This window comes from Strix uralensis, chromosome 4 (assembly GCF_047716275.1).
Source record: "Strix uralensis isolate ZFMK-TIS-50842 chromosome 4, bStrUra1, whole genome shotgun sequence".
Lineage (NCBI taxonomy): Eukaryota > Metazoa > Chordata > Aves > Strigiformes > Strigidae > Strix > Strix uralensis.
In genome coordinates this window covers 108953689-108969010 of record NC_133975.1, presented here as the reverse complement: position 1 = coordinate 108969010, position 15322 = coordinate 108953689, and the positions used below count along the sequence as shown (strand labels likewise).

The 15322-nt window shown below is 42.2% G+C and overlaps 1 protein-coding gene across 1 annotated transcript in view; it reads right to left on the bottom strand.

Moving 5' to 3' along the window:
* The window catches only part of NRXN3 (neurexin 3), a 1036119-nt gene that overhangs the window by 937069 nt on the left and 83728 nt on the right, over positions 1-15322 (bottom strand). The window contains exons 3-4 of the mRNA XM_074868521.1: positions 14078-14095; positions 3997-4026 (exon numbers count right to left, since the gene is read on the bottom strand). Of these exons, the coding sequence (XP_074724622.1) occupies positions 3997-4026; positions 14078-14095 (48 nt within the window). The remainder of the gene's footprint in view (positions 1-3996; positions 4027-14077; positions 14096-15322) is intronic.

Below are 15322 nucleotides of genomic sequence, written 5' to 3'. Positions count from 1 at the left end.
GTTTTGCTTTGGGAAAGACTTACCGTTTAGTCCTGCACAGACTGGCCTGCAGCCCCAAATGCCACCCGAGAAAAGAACGGAGAAACATGAGCTAACATCACACTATACAAGACTCGCCCTGATCTACACTGACCCTTAAATCACACTAAGCCATATCAGCTAACTTAATTACTGGCAGCTGCGTTGAGGCACAGTAACATTTTGTATGGTGTGCTTAGAGCTTTAGGTTCTCACATTTTTTACAGTGTATATATGTGATTATTATGTTCTGATGTTCACCTCTTGCTGAGAAGATAGCTCTGAGTACAGCTTATGTATTATCCTCCACCATCCAACTTTGAATAAATAGAAAAGCTATGAAATTAATTATAGGAATATTTTTTCAACCTCAAAACAGAGCAAATAATATTGATTACATGATCCACCCCATCACAGAGAATCCAACAATACAAACTTGTTAGAAGAAGACAGGGCATCAGAAAGAGGAATCACACAAAGAGAAAGTGTTTAATATGCCGTTGTGCTCCCCAGAATTCATGTATTACAGAAGTGATCACTGGGCAAAGATTGCTTGTGCCTCAAAGGAAAGTTATTATGAACAAATCGTCTGAGCTCTCATATTGTCCCAAATTCATAATAGCACATATAGTATATAGTGTATATAATAGTATATAGTCATTTCATCCCCCACTGTCTAATTGGCATGGACACACCCAACATCCTCCAATCATGCTGATCAATAGATCAGATTGTTCAGCAGTGTATTTGTTGAAAAGAGTAAGCCTCAGCATAATAAAAGCTTTTAATACCTCTATCTCATTGGAAAACAGGACAAAGAAATGGATTTTCCTTGAGCACTGCTTATAATTTATCAATTAATCTTCACCCTTCCCTCCAGTCCAACTGCAGACCCACAGCAGGTTTGCAGCATTTTGCCTTTTTGACAGTTTTGATTAGATGACTTCTCTCTGGAAAAGATAGGTGTGAACTGCTGAAGAGTAAGCTGAAGCCCCAGAGCAGCCTTACATGCCTTGTGCTGTACTGAGCTGCAAAGGAAGTGGACCTCTCTGTTTAGCAGTGCTGATCACTCTGTTTCCTCTGCAGCTTTTTGCAACTCAATTCCTCTTTGAAAAACACGTTTTTAGTAACAGAGAGGATGGGAAGCAGAGCTGGGGGGAGAAATGATAGCTCAAAAGACCTCCATTGTTGAAGGGTACCGGACAAGCCCAGGTCCTGCTTCCACCAACACCAGTGTCAAAATTCCCAGCAGTGGCATTACTCCAGTGCAAGAGAGTTGGCAGTACCAGCTCACTGGCCTCTGGCTCTGTCTTTGAACTGTCGGTCCCTTTGCACCCCAGTGTCACCAGCTACAGGCAAGCCTGACATTGCGCAGCCCATACTTAGTGTGAACAGGGAGAAAATAACACCTGGTAAGAAGGCCTCAAAGCATTCATCTTAATAAATATTTCTTCCATAAAATAATAAATATTTCTTCCATACAAAGCAAAAGACTATTAAGAGACTTTTAAAAGTAAAGGCATTAAGTTCCAATATGAACCACATTCATTAAAATACATTTTTCCCATTATCAAACAAACACTTTAGAAGCAATGAAGTCTTAGAAAGAATGCAATCTCTACCTTTACTTCTACCTACAGACAGGAAGGTGTGCGTCCAGTTAAGAGGAGGAACAAGAGGGGTGTCCGTCATGGAGGAGGCAAAAGAGAAGAGAAGGAGGAAGCATAAAAAACAGAAAATTATGTCACTGGCCATACTTACAAAAATAAGAAAATGAGCATATTTATGTAGCAGCCAAACCCAACAAAACACAATGTCAGGGGAAAAATGAGAGACACACCACAACTAAAGTACAAAGCAAGGCTTAAACAACTGACAGTACAACCAGCAACTGTCTGGTTAAGCCCTTTGGCTTAATTCCATTTTCTACTGAGAAATGCAAACCCCTCATGCAATAGCACGCCAGTGATATGCCTCATTCCACGTCAAATTCAAAACAGCAAGGGAAACAACAGAGTAGGGCAGAAAAAAAATAAATCTCATGGTAATATATTTGCTAAACACATTTCACCTACCAGAGCTAATGTATTTGTATATAATGTTGACATTGCATATTTACTCACACATATACATTTGCATATTTTATATCCATCATGTTTTTATAGAGAGCAAATATTTATCGAAAAGGAATATCTGTAAGCTGGTTGGCAAGAAAAGAGAAGCCACTGTTCCTTGATGCGCCATGGATAAATAAGGGTGGCTAAAGTTGCCAGAACCCAATAGTTTTCACATTTTTTTGTCAGGCAAGGGAGTATAGAAAGGGCTGATGAAAATCATACAGGCCTGAATAGGTCATGCAAGTCTTCACGAGTCAGCTGGGTTGCAACTTGTAATTTAAATAGCCAAGTGCATCTGTTCATATAATCCAGTGCTAAATCACAGACTGCTACAAAAATACGTTCAGTGTTACTGAGATTAAAAGTGGCCATGAAAGTTCACTGTGCTGATCAGTCCCAACATGCCATCATCCTTCCTCTGCCAATGGCTTGCTATACTCAGCGGCATCCTGGGCAACTAGGACATGCTGAAGGGACCTGTCTGCAGGATGCTCCTTCAAGCAGCATGACCCCCAAGCTACAAGTCCAGCTGAACAGTAAGTGGGATAGAGAAGGAGCTCAGTGCTTCCTAGAGCTTAGCCAGATGCTCCACATGCCAAACATCATCGTCTTGACATGCACTCAAGAGGCCTTTTTTCCTACCTTTTCCATCACATAGGGATGCTAAGCAGTACAGAAACTGAAGAGTGAGCCCCAACTTCACATTTGATTTTTTCCTAAGCTTTCACGGCCTCAGAGCAGACATTTGCCTTGAACTACAGAATAAAAACTGATTATGTCCTAAGCCTCTCTACATTTCACTGAGACAACACACAGAAATTATGTCTCTTTTATTCAAGTACCTAATTACTCTTGAGCCTTCACAGGCACTACATTCTATCTTATTAACTCTTTGGACTGCCTAACCTCATATACGTGTTCACTGAAGGACAAAACCACTATTGTGTACATCTAGTCTAGGAAAGCCTCATCAGGCTTTAGAGTCAAATTCGTACTTTCTCCCCTAGACAAACATTTGGTCAGGTCTTCCTAGTGCACCATGTGTACACCCCTTGCATTACGTCTTCAACCATTTCACTCCTGCACTCACAAGACTAGAATGCATCACCAGCACTGCTAAGTCCTCCCTGCGTACCTATGTCAACAAGATGCCAACACTGTCAGAGGAAAGCAGAATCACCCCTCTTCTCACCAGCTTCTTGCTCTACACCCCCATAGTGCAAAATAGGACTAATGATCCCATCATGTCACAGTCAATAGATCTGTAACAGAATCCAGGCTGAGATATTAAAATGTGAGCTCTGATACAGGCCTAGATCCCATTTGTAGCCCAACCTGGGGTTAGCCCTGTTCTTTTTCTAAACCATTTTGCTCTGTGCATATCTGAATATTTTAAATTGCTGACACAGGACTTACAGGCCATTATATGCAATTTTCCTCAGGATTCATAATGAGTTAGGATCATGCCATGAGGGCTATTAACATATTTTTTGTAATAATTGTACTCTTAAAAATAAAGACCAACATTGAGGTCTACATTTACCAGGCAGAAGTGGGAGTCATTACAGCTGGCACAAGAAGAAAGAAATGGCAAGACAAAATAGTTGGTGGGCTGCATGGAAGGGGGAAGCATACCCCTTCACTGTCCATGGAATGACTTCATGCTCCCTCCTGGGCACCTGAGTCCCAGGCTGACAAGTAGCCATGGCTCATGGGACACAGAGGTGAAAATGCAAATGGCTTGACTGGCATCCAGTAGACTTAGTTGCTTTTGTCATGCAAAGCCCAGCTCAGAAAAGCAGCAGGGACAAAGCTATTTCCTGATCAGTGACTGAAACAAAGAGAAAGTGGAAGGACTTACCTTGTTCACCCATCATCAGGTGTGAGAGGCCTTTGAAAGAGAGAGAGAGAGAGAGAGGGAGAAAGGAAGTGAGAAAAAAAAGAACATAACAGAAAAAGCAACAGCAATATCCATGCACACTGCTTGCAGTCCAATGCCTCTCAGGATTGGAGCTCACATACTTGAACTAGACCAAGTATGGGTGTAACACACAGGGCACACATAGGTGCTGCTTTCCATGCTGAGCAGGAGAGCATCTGTCACAGGTAGGAAAAACCTGCAGGTAGTTGTAGAATTGTGTTTGAGGTTCATCATATTCCTTGGGGAGTGACGCCAGAGGCACTGCACACTGGTGTATGGCTAAACGGGCTTGGAAAGCCAAGGTCTCCAAAGGGGCCCTGCAGGGATCATTCACTCCTCTGGAGAGCTACAGAAATAACTTCTCCTCAGCTAAAGATTTAAAATTCAAGGCTGTAGTGGTCAGTGAAAGGGAGGCCATGATCCCACCACATCTGCTTCAGATGAAACATCTGGGCTAAATGCATACACACACACACAAAGCTACCCTCATCTTGAATGTGGTGGCTTCAGCATGTATTTTAGGAGTCAATCAACACTGCTAATTAGACACCAGTACACCAGACCTGGCAAGGACTAAAAAAATTACCTGTAACCTATTTTTAATACTATTCCATTTCCTTTCTGGGAAGAACTGGAGATTTGACTTCCGAGGGCAGTGTGTTACTCTGTAGCTCTAGAGCTAAAGCTATTCTTTGGTTTCATAATTCAAGGTAAAGCCAGAAAGCAGCACAGATCCCCTCAGCAGTGACAGTCACTGTCAGCTCTGTAGATGGGGCTGTGGTGGTCACTTGGGCTGCTCCAGTGTCTGTCCAATAACTTTCTGGCATAAACCTTGTTTGCTTCAATTAAAATCCATTTCTACCCCCAATTTTCAAATATGTTTACTGTTGTAAATCCAACCGTATTCATACAAATATCATTTAGACACTATTGGATACCCAATCCATGCCCAATCCATTAAGCATCAACTGACCCATTAGTTAATTTTTTGACATGTGATATCACAGAACTAACATAACAAAAATCAAGTCCTACCCACTCAAGCCATGAGTGACCCCTTTCATACTTGGTTCCTTGACCTTCTTCCCTTAGCTCAATTCCTTCTCCATATCGCCTACCTCTCACAGCACTTAGTACGGCAGGGATGTTGATACATGCACACACACACACTCCCACCCACGCACACACCCTATCTTAAGTCAGTTTATTAATCAAACGGGGCTGTGACTTTTTTAATTTCACGGAGACTGAGAGGTCAAATGAATTTATTAGAATGAGAATTTTCAACAAGCTGCATGCTGAGTTTGAATTTGTTTATTTCTCTCTCTTTTGTATTTTTCCTTTGCGTCTGCTGGAGAAATCTAAAATCCAGATCATCCCAAGAATATGTTCACCCACAAAGAACTCCAAGCCAGATAAGGGGATTAATAATTGTACAGTCTAAGGAATGCAAATATCTTCATGTTCTTGAAGATTATTGTGGATTTAGAAAAATAATCAGAAACACAACATAGGTTTCGATTTTTTTTTAGTTTTTTTTAGCTATAAATAAACATAGCAGATTTGATACTGTAGGACATATTTCTGGTCTAAATTACAAGATACAATTTCATTGAACCATTCTGCTCGGCTAGTAGCATGGGTTGAATTTGCATCTCTATTTATGGTCCCTGACCCCATCATTCTTGATAGGCAAATCTTAGCTCTGTCCAAATGGGCACTTGAAAGTCACTAAAAGGCACTGTAAAAGACAAGAAGACAAAAGTATAATTGTTAGGACCTACAAAGCACAGAGATCCTGTAGCAATGGTGAAAAAGGAGAAAAGTCAAGAAGGTGGCAGTATGACATGCAGCTGAAGCTGGCCTGAACAGGGAGGGGACATCAGACCCAGAGTGGAGATAGGGGTCCCAAGCCTTCAGCCCTTGTACACCACAGGGAAGAAAAATCATGGCTAAGAGGCACAGGACGAACAGGTACAGCTGCTGGGGACGGCAGGGGCCTTGTCCACTTGGGGAGACAGGACTCTGACAAAGAGAAACCTCCAGAGAGGGTTCAAAGCAAGAGCCTGCATTAAACACCTCGAATCACACTGTAAGAAGATCCCTTCTATCTCTACCAGCCACAGAGGACCTATAAAAATCTCAAAATGTCAGGAACATCAACACCCCTTTCGTCCTTATCCGTGGAAAGCCAATGCTGTGTATCCTATCCGTCAGGCACATCACCCAGATGCAGCCTAAAGCCCTTTGTCTGCAGTCTAGGAGTGCCCACAAATGTACCCACCGTTCTGGCCCCCAACTTTGGCCTTGGTTCAAATGCTTGGGAAAGAAAGTCTCCCTAAGAAATGTTCTGACTCTTTCTGCTTCTTGACAAATTTAAATCCAGCAGCAGCTATGGTATTGTTTGTACCTCTTGATCTTCTAGTCCCAACTGGACAATGGAAGTAGGGAGATTAATGAAAAATAATGTGTCCTCCCGCCAAATGCTACTTTTTCCTTTTTAAAAGGGGAAGAAAAAGGAGGGTAGACTTGGAAATATAGCAAAAAACCAGTATTATCTCTTAAGTTGTCCATCAACACAGATCTTATTTTAACAAAGAGACCACCAACAGAATTCCAGATTCATTATTAGATAGAATAATAATATAAATAATGAAATAACATATCAGTTTTCTCATCTGAAAATTTTCCTCCCTTGCAATTTAAAATAGGAGTGAATATAAGTGTATTTATCTCCAACAAAATGTCATCAACAACCAAAACCTTCGACCATTGAGATCTAAATTCTGTGACATTTGCGGCATGTGTAACAAAGGCCTCAAATTAGTCACAGTAAAATCAACATGGAAAACATGAACTGACACCACTGACTCACCTTTACATCAGTTTCAAAAAGTCATCTCAAGGTGACATGGGGTAGCACTTGCAATTGGACTACAAAAAACTAATAGGGCATCCAACAAACCAATGCAAGAGGTGTAAGAATTGTTCAGACCTGCAAACTAGACCAGATTTTGCTACAACAGTGGGGAAAACCATGCTATACAGGCATCAACCATAAAGGCCAGCAAAGCTTTCAACAGGCTTGGGATGCTAGATGAACTCATCAGGCCCCAAAGCACATTATTCACATATACAACCACTGTTTGTGCCAAAAGCCATCCCATTCCAGGGAAATCCTATATGAAAATCTGAGTTTCCACCTAAATACAGGTGAAACATGCTTTCCTTTTAATTTTAGATTTGTTCAACAAGAAAGCCCAATTAAAGCCTCAAGGCTGCAAACCCAGCCGGTATAGAACTGGAAAAAAGGTTGACACAAATCTGCATGAGCCACAAAGGTCAAGGGGTTGGGTGCTTTTTCTGAACCAGTCTAGTCATTCTTATAATAATCTACTGTCTGGGCACAACTGCTGCCCCACAAAAACGGTGGGTAGCAAGTGCTCTGGAAAAGGTTTAGGAAAACCTCAGAATAAATAGCTTATCTGCCTGCAAAGAAATTTTATGTCAAAGTCAGGAATCTGGCGACTTGCTATTCCTGAACTTCAAACATGAGTGACAGTGAGGATGAGAGCATGGCTTTGGAACAAAGCTCTCAACAGGTTTCTTAGATAATTATAAGCATCTGCTTGTGGTCAGCCTCTTCAGACTTTCAGCAGTAATGTGAAGAGAAAGTCGCCTGCTTCTTCAGAACCTTGGTTTGTTATTAAAATAATATGTCCATTGCTGAGGGCAGACAGACATATAAACTCTGCTCCCTGGCCATGATTTATGCCTGCCATAACTGACTCTTCCTATTTAGGTCTGGGAGGTTTTTTTGATACTTCTTTAACCTACTATCAAATCAGTATTATTTTCTTAAAGGTTAATATTAATCTCCCTTGAGCTCAAAGTAACATTTCAAAGTACCACATATTTTTTAAAAATTGTGAACCATCTGCTTTCTATATCAAAATAGTAAAATTAAGTGGCTCTAATTGTACAAAGTATCAAGGGCCAACACTGGATTCTTATGAAGCCAGAAGGACATTTTTTAAAGTAGCTTCAGAGTACAATGATATGAAAGAGTAATGCAGTTAAAGAGCAGTCCTCATCTTTAAGGATTTACTAGGGACAATTTTCAGGGTGGTGGACAAAATGAAGGAAACCTTGGAGGCAATTTGAACCTCATCCTTACTGCCAGCTCCCCCCAGCACTTAAAAAAAAATAAAAGAAAAAACAAGCCACAAAACCTAAGAAGGTGGGGAGAGCACAAAACACAGCTGAGAGTGACAACTGATTGCAGCAACAAAGAAAGACGGACTCCTTCATCTAGTTAATTATAGCTTGTCCCATGTTACTGGGCCCATGCTCTAGGGGTGTGCATGAACTGCTGAATTGCTCTGTTAAGGCAGGCAGCCTCAGTATTTCCCTTTTAATGATGCTGTCAGATGATTAGCCCAAAAGCTCTTAATGAATGGGTAGAGAGACTCCCAGGCAGCAGCAGCAGCCCAGCTCTCCCCAGGCACAGGCCTGCCCACAGAGGAGCCTTTCCTGGGTACTGGGCTCCATGACCCATTCAAACAATAACAGGGACAGTTGCAATGTATGTCTGAGGCAGGGCGTTGTGCCCTCTGGTCCAGAATATGCATGCAAATCCTTTATGGCAGAGTTGAAGAAAAGAATCATGCAAACCAGGGATTCTTCCAAAAATAAAATTACATCTACTATAGAGAAGAGCACTCTGATGAGTGATGGAGTCTGTTGTTTACACCTTCTTTCCTAATTTGCTAAAAATACTAATTCCTTAAGAAACAGGCTTTTTTTTTCCTCCTCTGAGCCTCCTACCCCAGCTCCATTTTCTAGTTAGGGAGAAATGCTGACAAGTCCCTCATCTCTCATGTGGTCCTTCTTAAAATAGGTATCTTGAGGTTTTCTAAAACCCAAAGACCAAGGAAGACTCCCTAAGAGTGCCAACAAAACAGCATTCCAGCAGGGCCAAAGGATGGGACTCAGAGGAAGAAGCAAAACCCTTGTCTTGAGAGATGAGAAGAATGGATGAAGAGGAAAAATCATTCTGAGGCCTAGTTTAGACCTTTTACCTGCTAGACAGGTCAGCTTTGCCAAGAGGATGACCTGATTCCTTGGCTGCTGGCATACATGGTGTCTGTTTTTTCTAACTGGGTAAAGCAGTAGCACAGGCTGGGAAGCAGTCATTTTTGTTTGATTCAATCATGATATGCACAACAGCCAAGGGGCTTCTTGCAGGCCCCAGCAGTGAGGCCAGCCGGGAGTGCAGTTCTGTTATTGTAGCCGGAGGCCCACTTCCAATCCAATTACACACGACAGCTGTGCTAGCTCCTCTTTTCCATCCCTTTTGCTTCCTCTGCTGTACAATCCAGGATAGGTTTTGTCATTATTGGGGGCAGTGAGTGAGGGTGAGTGACACCTACTCTGAGTAATCAAAGGAATAAGAACACGAGGTAGAAGCCAAGGAGGAAGTCGTTTACCCCAACATTTATGGGCAGAAATAGCGATCAAACCATGCTATCTATCTCCTTTCTCCCATGGCAGAAACAGTGTTCTGACATCACACATGGCATATTCATAGAAGTATTCACATAGAGAGGGCTACAAACATGGTAGTGTTTGAAAGAATGAAAATAAACTTGCAAATGTTCCCAGAGATGGCCACATGCACAAGAGATAGCAAGACAGCAAGATGTGCAGATAGCAAGACCTGAGGGTAAATGCATTTTATGGCTGACCCATAAGAAGATGTGTATCACTGCAAATCAGGGCACCCGATCTGATGCACAAGTTGGTGCCCAAGTTGGGAAAAGAAAAACTCTTAGGCATGGAAAAGAATTCTTCAGCTTGGAAAAGACATCTCTGTCAATATATATGAAAAAGATAAAATCCCAAATAATACAGAGAAGGTGAACAGGGAATATTTTTTTTCCTATTTGTCAGAACACAAGGAGTAGGAGTCACTGAATGAAATTCTCAAGTAACACGTATAAAAGCAAGTGAAAGGAAGTACTTTCCACACTTGAATGATTAAACAATGGGACTTGTTATCACAGGGTACTGTGGAAATAAAAAATATAAGTGGATGAAGAAAAACAAAGACTAGACATGTTCAAAGAAAATACATCCATCAATGACTGTACAATACCACAATATGGATACAGTATCTGGCCAGAAAGTTTAAAACTACAAAGGTTTATCAGGACAACACCAATGTTAACATAGTTTCTTAAAGATTCTTCCAAAGCATCTACTTTCATAAAAAGACATTTCTGGGCTAGATGAATTCTTGATTTGACCCCAGTGATCACTACTGCCATACTGTTGCAAATGGGTGTGCACAGAGCTGAAAAGCATTCACATGTCAGTGGAAGAGAATCTGATCTGGGGACAGTGCCTGTGCAAAGAGCATGCAAGAATGAAAACAATGGTGGCACCTATGAAGAAGAACATAAGCCTGTACAGCACTGAAGATACAGTATGGGTGGATTCTTACTCTGACCTAGTACCTTCTGCAAATAAGAAACTTCAGATGGGCTGAAACACAATTCATACATTTGCATGCCCAAAAAGCGGAGTTCAGCTTCAAGGAAGCAGAAGCCAGCATACAGGTACTGCTTAAATGACCCTATGACATGGAGTTAGGGAGACAGACTGAAACAGCAGCCCTCAGATGAAGAAGGGAAAGAAGCATTAAAAGATGGACTTTGAAAGATTAAAGACCTGGATCAAAAAAGCACTAGTATGCTTGTGCCTTCAAGGATCTCTGTATCCTTATGAAGGAGTTGTTCAGGCAAACAAGGACTAATTTTTCCTCAGGGCCCCAGTTAATTAGGTCATTTCTACTGGGTTGTGTCCATTTAGTTACATGCAAATTCTAGTCAGCAGTAAAATCATGACAGCAAAACTTCATCTCTTGGCCTCCTCCCCTTGAACAACTGAAGATCTTTCCCACAAAGGGGGTAAAGTGTGGCATGAACAGGAAAAGCACTATTTAAACTTTGACACCCCCCCACGTATCAACACCAGTCACCATAATAACAAGGACCCATGCTTAGTTCTTTCTCCTGCATATATTCTTCCACTAAAAAAAAATGAAGTGAGAAAGGAGCATATCACTTGCTCCCTGATCTACTGATCTTTTCCCAACACTTTGTCTTTCAGAACCTAGACCACTGGCAAAGCATAGGAGGTGCAAAGAAATGGGCAGATATTGTGCAAAGGTGACAGAGGCATCCATTCTGGTCTGTGCTACACACCACTCCCCAGCCAAGGCACTTAACCTCTGTAATAAGGCTCTTAACCTCCATTATGTTCAGCCCAAGATCTCTAAGCATGCTGTGAAGATGAGGTGGGGCTGTAGCTATAACCGCAAAGGGAAAACTCAAGTACTGAAAGGAGAAGTTATTTCTATTCTACATGACACAGTGAGTCAGTGATCCAGCTGAGTACAGACAGCAACAGTCCCACTTCCAGGGCCATGCTCTAAATACTTGACTTTGCTGCTTACAATGTGGTGGTGTTATTTTGTGACTGGGAACATAAGATTTGTTGTGCAGCTGGGCTAACATCTGACAAACTCCTTTCATTTGTGAAATAAGCCAGATGGGGTCTTCAGCTGGCTCTTGAAAGGAGTATAGCACACCAGCCCCTGTTGCCAGAGTGCCTCTTCTTCACAAGCAGACCTTGAAGCCAGGGAACACTCATACTACACATTTCTGTTTACTTTGAACAAGACCAACTTCTTTGTACCTTGCAGCAACTGTACCCAGCAGAGCCCTGTGGTCCCCACTGCGGCCAGCCCCAGACTATTCACAGCTACCTTCTCTTACCAGAGAATTCGTTCTAATCAGTCTATTCAACAATAAAAAATACTCAGTTAATCAATGGGCTCTTTATAGCCCTTCTGCTGCCTGTGGGTAAATAGTTACCACTAGCTCATAAAATTCCTAATTTGTCTTGCAAACAGAAGATGGTTTAAGTAACCATTTTGACAGGGGCTCAGGGCTCTCTCCTCTCAATACAGACAGCTGGATGGCCAAATAGGAAGAAAGCCTCTGGACAGCCAGGCATAGGGGAAGTGCACACTCAAACCCTCCTGGTGGTCCACATCGCTGCCCAGTCATACAGTAATGCCAGTGTCCTCCCCAGGGGGAGCCGAGCAGAGGGATTAGACTGCCTAGGAGTAAAGAGTTACAGAGCCCAATAACGAGGTATGGGTAATTTTTAGACTGAAAACATACAGATGAGTGCGAGAGCACATGGAAAAGCACATTCACATGTGACTAGAAATTCACATGAGAAAGCACACAGCAGTCCTGAGAAAAAGAACACGTGTATGAGTGATGGGGAGAACAAAAAATGCACGTCCAAGCATATAAATCATGAGAATAAGAGAGCAGAAGGATGGACCGCTCCAGGATGCCCACAGTAACAGCAGCATGGTCCTGTCCTGGTTGCTCCACGTCTGCTTGGGCCCCTACTAGTGATGCCGTTGTCCCCTGCACACTGTGCAGGCCTTGAAGATGGCCCTGATGTTGTTCGAGGCAACACTCATTTGCGGCATAATATCATGAGTCCTACTGGCAGAGAAGAGCAAGGCCATGCCTTCCCAATTCAACCATCCTTTTCTGCCACAGACACCAACAGCTTCAGGACATGGTGGAGAGACTTGTGATCCCAAGTCCTTGGTGCATGTCCCATCACATCCTGCTAAGACGAGAGGAGACAGGAGTTCCTGGACACCTTAGACTCGGGCAGAGAAGGTACATGTTCAGCCCTGTGGGTCACTGAAAAGATTCAATGTTACAGTTCACAGAATCTCTCTTTCCAAGACATGCCAGGCAACATTTGCCATTTGGCCACTGCCATCCCCATTGTTGCCAGCTGAGATGCGCACAGAATGCAAAGGACCTCAGCAGAACAAAAAGGAGACTGATGAGAGAAGCCAAAAGGCTAAATATGCAGGGAAATTACCCAAGCAGCTGGCCCTCACTGCATCTCTCCGAAGTGTTTCACAAAATCTGATTATCCAAGTGTAGAAAAGAAGCAAATTGAACAGAGAACTCGTTCCAGGTCCAGGTCGGGTTTAGCAAAAGTTATGCGGAAAGCTGAGAAGGAAAAGAGCCTTGACTCTGCCATCATCCCACTCCAGGCAGGGCAATGCCAGCTGCTTCCCTAGGCTCTCATTTCCATTTCACATAATGATAAACCAGGTGGAGCTGCCTGAGCATGAGGTAAAAATTAGTTTCTTAAGCTTCAGTGGCAACAGGATGTGGACCACAGCATAAGGTGGTCTAGTTTGATTAACCCTTGTAGCTGAAGTTGGGGGATTCAGATCCTTCTGGCAATGAGAGAGCAATCTGGGGAGGGAGGTTTGGAGTTCTCTGTGGTAAAATATTTCCTTGTGGAAGAACTCCACAAATAAAAAAGCAAATAAAACACACATTGTTTTTTCCTTTTATATGAATAATTTGTGCCCCGTCAGGGATTAAAGTTTTGATACCTAAATAAGATCACACATTCACATTCAGCCAGAAAGATACTCACTGCTTTTTAAAATAAAACAACCTTCTTTGTTAGTGGAAATGAAATTCAAGAGGTTATCAGTGGGACTAGCAAATGGAGTAGACTGCAGTAGGAGAAGGAAAATGACTGAACTAGATTTGTATGACAGACTACACACAGATGTATCAGAAATAAACTGTATATAATGCAATGTTCAATGCCAGGTAATTAGCAATACAAGCAACCATTTTTAATGTAATTTTCATTCCGAAAACATCCCTTTAACTGACCAACACCATGTAACCTCTGAAGAGGGAAGTCTGTGACCTTTGTTACTACGAAGCCCTCCTTTTAGCAAAGACTTTGCACTCCAGACCCTGTGATGTCCAGTACAAAGATTTGTTCTGTACACTCTCAGGAAGCAGGTTGAGATTTATGCTCCTGGTAACTGCGCACCACCACTCCTTAAAGAGCAGCCTTTCATCTCAGCACAAGCAACACTTACCTGGAATATGATTGACATCTGTCGAGGTGTTTTCATGGCAAGCAGAAGGGAGAAAAGGAAAAGAGAGAGAGAGAGAGAAGAGAAAAAAGCCATTAGAGATGCACACAGCAACTCAACATCCTTGCATGGAAATCAATTTCATGCAAAACCAGAAGTAATTAGGTTTGTTTGAAGGCCACCCATCTGCAGCCAAGCACCCAGCCATGCAAGGGAGGAGGCACTGGCTCCCTCTCCACTGTGCATGTAAAAGTGAATCCACCATCATATCTGTCCGGAGAGAGAGTTCCTGGAATCAGATAGAACCAAGCCACGTCAGTTCCTGTAAGAATATTGGTTAAAATATTCTACTGTTTTTCACACACAAATGCAAAAGAGAGAAACAAAAAACAACCTGCCTGCAGTAGGTTTCTATTGCACATAAATTCAAGCAAGTTTTCAGAAAAAATAAAAGAACCTGCTCCCCTTTTATGAGGGGCCATGTGAATTTATGACCAGGTGTAAGACACTCAGCATAGTCCCAAAGTCTAGAAAAGAGCCCATTCCTTTTCATTCCTCCTGTCCATCATTCCCAAAACATCCTTTATTGCAGACAGCAACAGGGGTGGAGGAGAAGGAGTGTCAGAGGCTTGCTCATCCCACATGTTGTCTTTTCACAAGATGTTGAATTCAGACCAAATGTCATTCGGTATTTTTTCTCTTTGTGACATAAGACTGCTTTTCAGAATCAATCGCATAAATCCAAGAATAAATTAGTCCTTTAAAAAAAAGAGAGGAGCAAGACTATGTAAGTGATAGTATCAATCACAGAAAAGGCATATCTTTGAATGTAGTGTGTGTTTTGGGCAGAGCCCACAAATCCCAGAGAATGTACTTTAAAAAAATGTCTCTCATAACTTTTTTAACATCCCAAGTTTAGTCTTGCTCTGAATAGCTACAGTTATCATAACACCATGAGGGAAGAACCCCTGAAATCTCATGGGATTAGACTATATCAATACTTTCCTCCCAAGCCAGCCCTCCAAAGAAAAAAAAATTATTTTGTTTGAGAAAACTGTGGGGCCAGGTTCATAGGTAGCATTCTTCCCTGGAGGTTTGTACCTTGCTCAGGCATTGTGCTGCTACAGGTATCATCTTTCCAGTAAGACTTCAAAGCAATGCATTAATGATTTGGACTACTACAGGTCCCAGACCACTTCTGCCACAAGTATAGGAGCATGACATGCTGGGTGCTTTGCCTACACACCA